Raw genomic sequence first — 10,504 nt, 5'->3', positions numbered from 1 at the left:
TCCCGACCAACCGTGCCACAGTGCATTATTGGCACGACGGAGGATCATTAGGTGTGCCTAATATAAATAATGTATCTTTGTGAATCTATCCGTGCCGGCAATTTATTGGTGACAGGCACGGCAATGAAATGCTCAGGTACATATTCAAGTCCACCTGCCGTTGTTCAAACGACAGAATGAGTCATGGCGCGCACACTGAGTAAAGAAATGGAGAAGTACATTGAGAAGAGGTTATTATTATTTCAGTATACTGCTCATTTTTCCAAGCTTATATGGTAATTCACTTTCCAGTGCCTCGCTCCATCATACTATAATGTACATATTTGTGAAATCCACTTTATGTACCTGTCTATCATGGAGATCCCTACTATAGCCTATCGAGCTGGTTACGTCATCTCCTCGAACTCCATTTCAAATGTCCATCTATCCATGATGTGAGTCGCTTATCCTCAAAAGGGTCGTGGGAGTGCTGGAGCCTATCCCAGCTGTCTTCGGGCAGGAGGCGGGCTACACCCATTAACTGGTTGCCGGCCAATCACAGGGCACATGGAGGCAGACAGCAGTTGCACTCGCATTCACATCTACAGACAATTTAGAGTGTCCAATTAGTGCACGTTTCGGAGATGTGGGAAGAAACCGAAGAACATGCAAACTCCACACGGGATTAGGACCACGGTCCTCAGAACTGTGAGGCAGATGCTCTAACCCAGGGGTGTCAAACTCGTTTTTGTCGTGGGCCACGTGAAATTTATGAATTACTTTTGGAATCGAAAAGCAAGGGTAATGGGTTTTTCCAACTATTGTTGATGTTTGGTAACGTAAGAATGCTCGCAATACCTCAACCTTATGATTTATGATATCCATCCATGCATTTTCTTCACCGCTAACCCTCCCAGCAGTCGACAGGCAGGAGGCGGGGTACATCCTGAACTGGTTGACAGACAATCGCGGGGCAGATTGAGACAAACAGCCGCACTCACAATCACACCTAGGGGCAATTTAGAGTGTCCAATTCATGTTGCAAGTTTTTGGAATGTGGAAGGAAACCGCAGGCACGGGGAGAACATGCAAACTCCACACAGGCGGGTCCGGGATTGAACCCAGGACCTCAGAATTGTGAAGCCAACGCTTTTCCAGCTGACCCACCATGCCCCCTGATTTATGATATGACAATTTGAAATTTTGGTACAAATTTGAACAAGAATCACGGAAGTTGACACACATGATTTGCCTTCGCCGTCCACATAAAATCTTGTGGCGGGCCGGATCTGGCCCCCAGGCCTTGAGTTTGACACCTGTGCTCAAAGCAGTCGTCCCCCATGCTGCCATTTGACCACTAGTATAAATTTATTTTAAAAATAAATACAATTTGGACACGAGGTTTCCACTAAAACCGACAACACAGACACTACAAAATGTACCAAATTTTCTACAGTTTGCGCTTGCAATGCTACCTACGTTTAATTTTTGTTTCATAACTATTTTAATAAGTAGAGACTCTCGTGTTGCGAAACAAAACAGCGATGCAAATGAAGGACAATATGAGGACTCCGGGAGAATAAAATGCGACAAAACGCAGAGAAAATAAATGCACTGCGGGTGCTACTCACTAAGGGAGAGGCCGACGTCAGGCCGACCCTCACTTGACACTTCAATCACCGGCAGCCAGAGCTTCGAGCAAACTCGGTCCAATTAGCCGGACGCTGCAGCTGACCCCCGGCTTCATTAAGGGCTTCTGCAAGGGGGAAGGAGGAGAGGTTGAGGAGAGACAGTCGGCACACAAAAACACAAAAACACACACACACAGAAGGAGGTGAAGCTCAAGGTTACCGATAAATCCAATCAAGTTTGAGAGAACATGTTCGCACTGGTACTCCCAGTGGGCTTAGACCCGACGCTCACGGCGGGGAGGGCTCCGGCGCGATTGAGTGCAGAGGTCGCTGTACCCGACCACCTCGCCTCCCCCGTACGCAACACATAAATACCCCCAACAGGTGTGACCGGCGACCATGCAATTACCAGGCAGAGAATGTTTTTTTTTTTTTTTTTTTTTTTTTGCAGCAGCAGAGACATCGTCCCATCAGAGGGGAAGATCAAAAGTGTGGGGGGAGAGGTGATAGGGGACTGCTCACGAGTGCCTGCAGGACTACAAATATACGGTATACTGCGTACAGCAGCAGGGGGAATGTTTCACTTGGCTCTGCATGTAAAAAAAAAAAATAGGGAAGAAGTACTGTACTAATCAAAAAACAAGGTAACAACATAGAATTTATGACATGCGACTTTTTAAGAGATGCCACAGTGTGAATACAAATATTTGTGGTCTGAGAGGTAACAGTGTGTACGTCCACAACAGTACACTTTACAGTACGAGTGTGTCCACATAAACAAAGCTATTTTAAAAACATATATTTTTCCCTGTGTATTTTAGTCTTCCGTCCACGGACAAACATTTATACAAACGGTCTGCCAAGCGTCGCACATTCCAAACGTGGCTTTGCGGAGGGCCGCTATTTTTAGACTCGATCGCCGACTTCCGCACGTGGAACCCATTGCGCCGATCCACTGTGGTCACTGATGTCATTTGACTCCAATTCGCTCAATCGGATGACGCAAGGCGCTGCAGTCACGTGACCGCCAATCAAGAGACTCGTTTTGGGGAAGAAGAAACAAATCTGCTTAAATGTGTTTGCAGACAAAAAAGGAACACCAACTTTAACGCGCAGCGTAGTTTTGTCACGAGCCTAACTTCAATAATTAAGCCCACTTCTAACTTGAGAAAAACCTCGCAGTAAGTTGCAGATGTTTCTATTGTTGCTTTGGCAGTGGATATGGCAACATTAGCAGTCTTATGATGTCACACACGCAATGAGTACATCTGGACAGCAAACAGCTTCTTCATGAAGTTCCGTAGTTTAAGGTAATAAAGCAAAGAACGTGTCGGAAGCTCCAATGCATGTGTTGTTTGTTTTTGCGGGGTTAAAAATTGAAATCCTGGCAGGTGTACGTCAACTCCCATATGTTATTATTTTTCTATTTTATTTGATGTTTATGGTCCGCTGAAAAACAAAAGAATCCAGTTACTCAAAATTCTCCAGTAAATATTTGGATGTTTTTTTACTTGAGTCCTATTATTCAAAAGTAAAAGTACTCTTACTTGAGCATAATATTTGGCGAAAACCACCTCTGATGCCAGCTAACAAGGTAAGGACTTATTGCTCTTTTGCACTGATGGTGTTTAGCATTTATTTTAGTCTTCAAACCAATATATGAAGGCTTACAGTTATGCTAAAACTTTACATCACAATGAACTGGGACAGAATTCAAACCGCAAACATGCGCCCCATCGGTGGGTAAGGAAAGGAATCCTTCTGTAGTATTTGATTCCATCCATTAAATAAAATAAATCAAATCAATCACTGGTGTTAAGTGAAGTTACTTTTCGTTCGAAAAGGCTGAGTTCCATTCAAACTTGCAAATATATATCTGTAATAAAACAGTCCCAAATAATTTTAACAATTCTATATTTAACCTTTAGCTTAAACACTTTAATGAATGTTGAGTCAATTGTGTTGATTCCACACATGTTGCATTTTAGTTCATAGGTTTGATATTGATACTCTTTATAAAGAACCACAAATGGGAAATGAGGAATTTGGAGATTCAAACATTTTTGACCCAGCCCCTAAAACAATCGGAATCGAGAATCATTCGAAACCAGAATTGAAATAAGGAACCAAATAAGGACTGGAATGGCTCAAATTCAAACGATGGCCAACCCTAATCCCATTTCATGTACTCAGTTGTCATCTCCAGATGCCAAAGGCCCCTTTCATTATTGTGTCTTTTCCAGAAATGACTTTCTTCTGAATCAATATCAAGTTTACGCATTTTCTCAACTAAAACCACAGAAAGTGACGTGTTCCACGCGGCGTTCGCGCCCAGTCGTTGTCACGGTACTTGGTTTCCATCAGGCTATGGATGAACACATCAGTTCAGCAGTGTAAAAGCCTCGTCTTTTGACTATAGGTCTTCGATCAGGCTAAATGTAACGTTTGTGTATGCTTTGTCACCGCCGCGGGAATTGCTGTTGTCGCGGATGGCTGGAGAGACACTTAGTTTGCCTTTTATTTAAAACAAGCCGAGGATAAAAGATCGATGGGCCCATTGAGGCCAAGAATTGGAAGGGAAAAGTTCACAAATAAAGTGGAAGATTATAAGGAGGGCGGGGCGGAAAGGGATGGGGGTCATGTGCTCGTTTTGGAGCAAAAGGGGTATTGATCAGTGGAGACGAAGAGCTTTCCAGCCATTTATCACAGGGCGAGCTGATAAAGCTGACGATAGCGCACTGCTTGCTGAGCAGCTGCGAAAGGCGACCTCCATTATGTTTCAAAGCAAGGCCCGCTTATGACTGGATGGAGGGGGAGAAAAGTGGAAATTGTACAGGCCTCGCGGTGAAAAACATGGTGTGGACACTCGTTGTTAAAGGTTAATCGTCCTCTGAGGGACAGTACAGTCTTTTTCTTTTTTGCATGTGATTGTGCAATGGACCTTTCCGACCTGTCAATCACTCGTGCAATTATAGCCAATCAGATAGCCGCATTGTCTTAACCCCTGGCTTAACACGCCCCTCTCGCCGTATTGTCCCGCAAGCAATGCTGGTTGTCAGTAGCGGGCGCTTGGAAAAGTTAATGTTACGAAGACAATGGTGCTCAGATGCACAATTCTGATGAAAGATATCCTGCTTGGTTACAAGGGGCCCGGTTGAGTCATTTTCCAAAGCCAAAAACACAGTTGAAGTGTCTACAATAGAATAAGGCTTGCGGAAGAGAGCACGTACAACTGAATGTGAACAATATCAACCAGGGGAGAAGTATCTTCTCTGAGTTTGATTGAATTATTATCAGTGCTTTATATATTGCACTGCATTCACTTTGTTTGTGTATCACTGACCTGCTGAACGAAGTGTGTAACGTTTTATGCCGAAGAGTCAGGCTAGTGATACAGAAATGCAAGAGAAATGCCTATTTGCCTATTTGTATCACATCAGACTTTTAAGACAGAGAACTGGGTTTGATTATGAGCCAAGTCAAATGAATACACCCACTCACTTATAAAGACGACAGTGATATTTCTCGTGATATGTCCAATGTAAAAACTACTCACCCTGCTTTACATGCGCAGTACGATTCCACTATTTTATCCTGTTGGATTTCAATATGAAGTTTGTGAGGGGTCAACCTTTTTTGCATCGATCGCCAACGTTTTGCTGCAACTCTGACATTGCATCTTGCTCCGTCCAAAATCTTAATTTCCCTGTGCATATCCTTGCGTGAAACAGTTGAGACCTCCCTGTAGAACTCTCTAGGACAAGTCTGACACATTTGGCAAAAAACATACCCCAATATTATCTGGAATATGCGATAGAGAATCCACATCAAACACGTTCAGTTCAATCGCTATTTTGGAAACTTGTGGGATATGGCTAAGGGGGCGGAGCTTAAGGTCGCCGTCGGAAAGGTCCATTGGGTCAAAACAAAGCAGTAAGCAAGCAAACAAAAGGCTAAGTTAACACTGCAAGGCATGATGCCCAATGTAAAGATTTGATTTATTTACCAATTAACCCAATCTATTTATGTCATCTTTTACATTATAAAAACAAATAAGACTTCAATGTTGGCCATAATGTGTTAGTGAAGAGACACACATAACCAGAAAACATGACGTTACATTGCACATGCGTACACACAACAGGCGACGTTTGTTTGTGGTCAATACTGTACACCGTGGGTCTCATCATGATGTATTTGTGGCAGTTTCAAGGATTTTAAGCAACCCGGAGCCAAAATTTACTTACATTTATCTTTTCAAAAGCATCTTTTTTTCGGTGCCGACTGGTTTTCGATCCTTCATCCGCGCGTTATTTTTGTCGCGTCTGTTTTGTCGAACAACTGTGACATTTGTCGCTTTTTCTACTTGCATAATCACATCATTTTGCACATATGAAAGAGGTTCAGGTTTGTTGTAAAAAGAAATTGAAATAGTATTGTTCATATTGACATTAAAAAATAAATAAATAAATAAAAAATCTGACAAGTCACGTTGGCTAGGAGATTATTCCTCCATCCAAATTGACCTGCAGTGTGAACACAGCCAAAGCGTCTCGAAGTGAGGAAGGCAACTTCAGAGATAGGGCAGGTGGGGATCATCTATAATGAGAGGGGGTTGGGGAAGTGTCAGTGTTTGTCGGGGTGGGGGCACGAGGAAAAAAAAAAAAAAAAAAAAAAAAAAACCACACCGGGAGGCCAAAGAACGACGAATAGAAAGAGTGTGAGTGATGGCGACAGGCTTAGAGCCAGAAACAAGGCCCCGATGGAGCAATTACACCAGCTCCATAGAAGGTGTGCTGAGCCCCTCGGCACCGTCTCAAATGGCACATTGCCCTGCACATCCATACACAGACACACACACAGACACTAAGCCTTAATAAAACAGAACACCATAGACACATCCTGGATGAAGCGGCAGAGGAAAACACGGGAAAATCCAAATCATCCGTGTGCGGTACAACCCCAGCGAAGAATTTTCGTTCAGGCGCGCTGTCCAAGTACAGCTAAAACTGCACAAGGAAGGTCAGAGTGGGTTCAAGGCTCGACAGCGCTGAAGAGTCTGCGAAACCTGCTGACGTGATTTAAAATGGTTTCTCAAGGGAACCACTAACACAACAGCGGGTTTATCTGAAAAGCTTCAAGTCTAAACAGCCCCCTTCCCACAGACAGACAAAAAAATCTGAAACATGGATGTTAGACCAGGAATGGGATATGTAACTTGACCATGTAAAAAAACACGACTTCCATCTCCTTGTCCTCACAAATGATATCCAGATCTTACTTATAGGGACCACAAGGATTCCATTACTCGCATGTTACTTTCACAGAGAACACAATGAAGCGAGACGTTGACAATTCAACGGAGCTTCCTCGTGTTGACGGCGAGAATCGCTCGTAGCGCAAAGGAGCACGAGCGGTGAGTTTCAGGTGTTCATTCCCACACTTCCTCACTTCTGCCTCCGATATTAATAACTGAAACTGTCAAATTCCCAGGCCGTCTTCAACCCCGCATTACGCTTCGTTGACTTACACGAGAGCCGGCGCCGAAGATGAGCAAACAGATATGGGGGGGAGGGTAAATTGAATAAAGGAAAAAAAAAAAAAGTTTTCGAGCACCGGTATGCACCATTGATTTCCTATTCTCTTGGAAACATTTAATGAGCTTAAATAGGAGCCTCGTTTGACACTGCCACAGCGAGTCGTCGGGGGCCTCCCTGTGAGAGGAAATCATTCAGCTGCTGCAGTGGCAACCGAAGGTGGGGGGGGGGGGGCGTAGAGGAGACGCGGAGGTTTTAATACCAGATGAAAAGACGCGTAGGACAGACGTTGGATGAGACTCGGTGTGGTTCTTAATAGAGAGGAAGAAAGTGGAAAGTATCGCTGGCAAATGGAGTCCTCGCTTCCTGCGTAAAAGGCTGATTACTTGTTTAGTTTATATGCATTTAGGATCCCGAAGAGCGTGCACGATGATTGACAGCGTCTCCTTGACTGCTGCACTTCCCCTCATTATTTCCCAAATGACCCTAAGCGACACCACTCTCTCCTACGACTTGGTTGTTTCTTCAAGTCCTCCCAGTTTTTCCCCCAACCCCCACCATCACCCCAACACAGGAGGGCGGGGAAATTATCACATGAGAGAACAAAATCCAGAGGTGCTTTGCTGCACTGAGCCGTTGATGAGGGCCCACTGGGAGCCAGTGCTTTATGAAGCTGTCTGCTAGAGTAAACACATTCGCTGGATCTGCCGCAACAGCGCATGTACCCCTTGGGGGTGCACAAGTCCTAACCCTAACTCTAACCCACCGCGAGGAAGCGCTTTTATGAAGCGAGCTGGCAGAGTATATTCAAGGGTGCTGCCATATCTTAGCAGAATATCATCATAATAAAAGAATGAGGCTGTGTAACTGGCGTTGCGGTTCCACTAACTACTGTTTTGAGGTGATGAAAATGTCAAGGATGAAAAATGTTAATCCGAAGTCTACTAAATAAATTAATTCAGAGAGACAACATAATCAAGATTTGTTGTATTTCCAAAAAACAGGCTCCCGCAATCCTTAGGAGGATAAGCGGCTTGAAAAATGGATGTATTCCAAACTGTGGTGCTGGTAATCCGACAGGTGCACAAGATGCACGGCTTGGTATCATAATTTAAATTGTGTTTTTCCTCAAGTGTGATTTTTCTTCACAAAATGAAAATTGTATTAAAAAAAAACACCTACTACAATGTAGATTTAACAAGCTAGGTACAGTACTGTATGTGTGCATAGCTAGAATTTGTGATTGAATAGGCTTAAATGCTCTTTGTTTCGCTTGGGAGCGAGTGTGCAAGATCTTAATTTTGGCTTTAGAACGTTTAGGAAAGGCTATTATAAAGAAATGATCTGGACTAACAATAGAATGACAAAACTAGATGGACAAAACTACTGTAAAATTACAACTTTGGTGAATTGAAGAGAAGGTTCTCGGCCACGATTTGGATCTGGATTTGGAAATAGGTAAATGAGTTTTGTTTAAGATGCAGGGGTTGAAGATAGCCCCCAAAAGTTGTGGTTTGTAGTCTGAGCTTTATGTTTTTTTTACCGCTCTCAATGGTTGAATTAATCAGTGGTCGGGCAAGAGCCTTTACTACTTATTAATATTTGAAAGACATTTTGGACAAATGTATGCATCCGCCTTTGCGAGAATAGTCTGGGTTACCGCCCTGGCACGGTCGAAAGGTGGGAAACTTGAGCCTAATCTATTTTATTCAACATTCACTGAACCATCACCTTATTAAATTAAACATACTCTCAGTATTTGCAATATAATGCACCAAGATTCCAAACCTTGGACCTCTTTGAGATCATCGCGCTCACAAATGGGCCAAAGTCTGGATAAAGTGGAGAAAAATTCCTAAAACTCCAAAGTATTTATAGCTGTTTGGGTGGGGAAGCGCCTGCATATTCATAGCAGCTTAGCGTCCTAACACTTTTGCGTTTGTGTCATAAAAAGAGAAGCCACAGCATTAATGTCGCAATTAAATTGGAGGCATTTTTAAGGCGGCCTCTCGTCTAGTAAGTCCTCACAAAGGTCATGTAAACTAAGAATGCAGAACATTAGCTGTTTGCCGCCTGCCATGTTTTGAAATATGCACTTCTCGTTTTTAAACTGACGTTTTATGCATAATTGCCTCTGGCAAATATTGAACTGTGGATATTTCTGGCCCCCACCCTGCCCCGGCTTCCAACTTTGTCAAACATGCTTGCTGATTTCGAGCAGCATAACATTCCAGTGGCGGGATATCAGCGGGCCAAAAATGAAGAACTCTGCAAGAGCTCAATCTGTTTTATCTTCTGCATTTCTGCTAATTTGGAGTTTTGTATTGCTTATAACAACATTAAAACTTCAATATTTTATCCGTTGCCTCTTTCCAGAAGGCTAACGGTTACCAGAACCCACAGCGACAACAAAAACGAGCCCCCTCGCATCCTGCAGGTGTAGCACACATGCACACTGCACTCACTTCCCAGTTCTCTGCCAATCGCAAGTCCTCGCACTCAACAAAGACGTGCACACGGTGTCTTCAAGGTCTTCCTAGAATTCAGGAGCATCTAATATTTGATAACTACCACTGTCGAGATCAACCCAGTCCATAATAGCGAGGAATGGTTTAGGAATAACATTTCAGAAGGTTAGTATTACCTTTTCAGTTTTTGATTAATCCCTCGTTGGCTATTGTATTTAGCGTCTCTGAGAGTAGTAGTCTTTAGTTTTTTACCAAATGCTAAAAGCAAACTGAAAAGACCAAGACACAAACTGTAAAAAAAAAAAAAAAGAAAAGAAAATATGGCAGATGTTGTGTTGCTACAAAATAAGGCAGAAGGCCCCACAAGGAGGACGAGGTCCAAAGGAGGGTCAAGATGAATTTAATTTGACCTTTCCTATATTTTCAAATGCACTTTTCCAATTGTTGAATGACTCCAAACATTTTACACAATTGACTTTTCTCTATCTAAGAGCTGAATGGCACATTTGTAAAAATATTTTTTCCCCATGGTCATCCAGTTCTGTGCCTTTTTATGACAGGCATTGTATCTCAGTTGCAACCTGCGAGTGACATATTATGTGACACTCTTCAAGTCCGGTAGCAAATTCTCTCTGACAACATCCTGGCCCAGTTGTGTTAGATGTTGTCTTGATCTCATGACGTTCATGTCTAATATATCAATTCCAGTTGAACCAGGAAATTTATCGGCGAATTCACAGATTGGGCGCCTGTTATGAATTTTGACCAGTCAGATCCTTTTTAGAAAACTGTAAACTTTGCAAAAAGTACTGAAACACTGACCAGCTGGCCATGTGCATTCACGTTTAGAGAAGGTCAAATTGCGTTCATATTTAAAACTGGATTAAAT

The 10,504-nt window shown here is 43.0% G+C and overlaps 1 protein-coding gene across 1 annotated transcript in view; it reads right to left on the bottom strand.

Moving 5' to 3' along the window:
* Nucleotides 1-361: 361 nt before the first annotated feature.
* LOC133501971 (uncharacterized) overlaps nt 362-10,504 on the bottom strand; it is a 65,715-nt gene continuing 55,572 nt past the window's right edge. Inside the window, exons 3-4 of the mRNA XM_061822197.1 lie at nt 1,611-1,735; nt 362-581 (exon numbers count right to left, since the gene is read on the bottom strand). Coding sequence (XP_061678181.1) covers nt 1,652-1,735 — 84 coding nt within the window. The 3' untranslated portion in view covers nt 362-581; nt 1,611-1,651. The remainder of the gene's footprint in view (nt 582-1,610; nt 1,736-10,504) is intronic.

The sequence above is a fragment of the Syngnathoides biaculeatus genome, chromosome 6 (assembly GCF_019802595.1).
Source record: "Syngnathoides biaculeatus isolate LvHL_M chromosome 6, ASM1980259v1, whole genome shotgun sequence".
Classification (NCBI taxonomy): Eukaryota; Metazoa; Chordata; class Actinopteri; order Syngnathiformes; family Syngnathidae; genus Syngnathoides; species Syngnathoides biaculeatus.
Note: the sequence above shows the minus strand (reverse complement) of the source record. Positions and strands in the feature narration are given on the sequence as shown.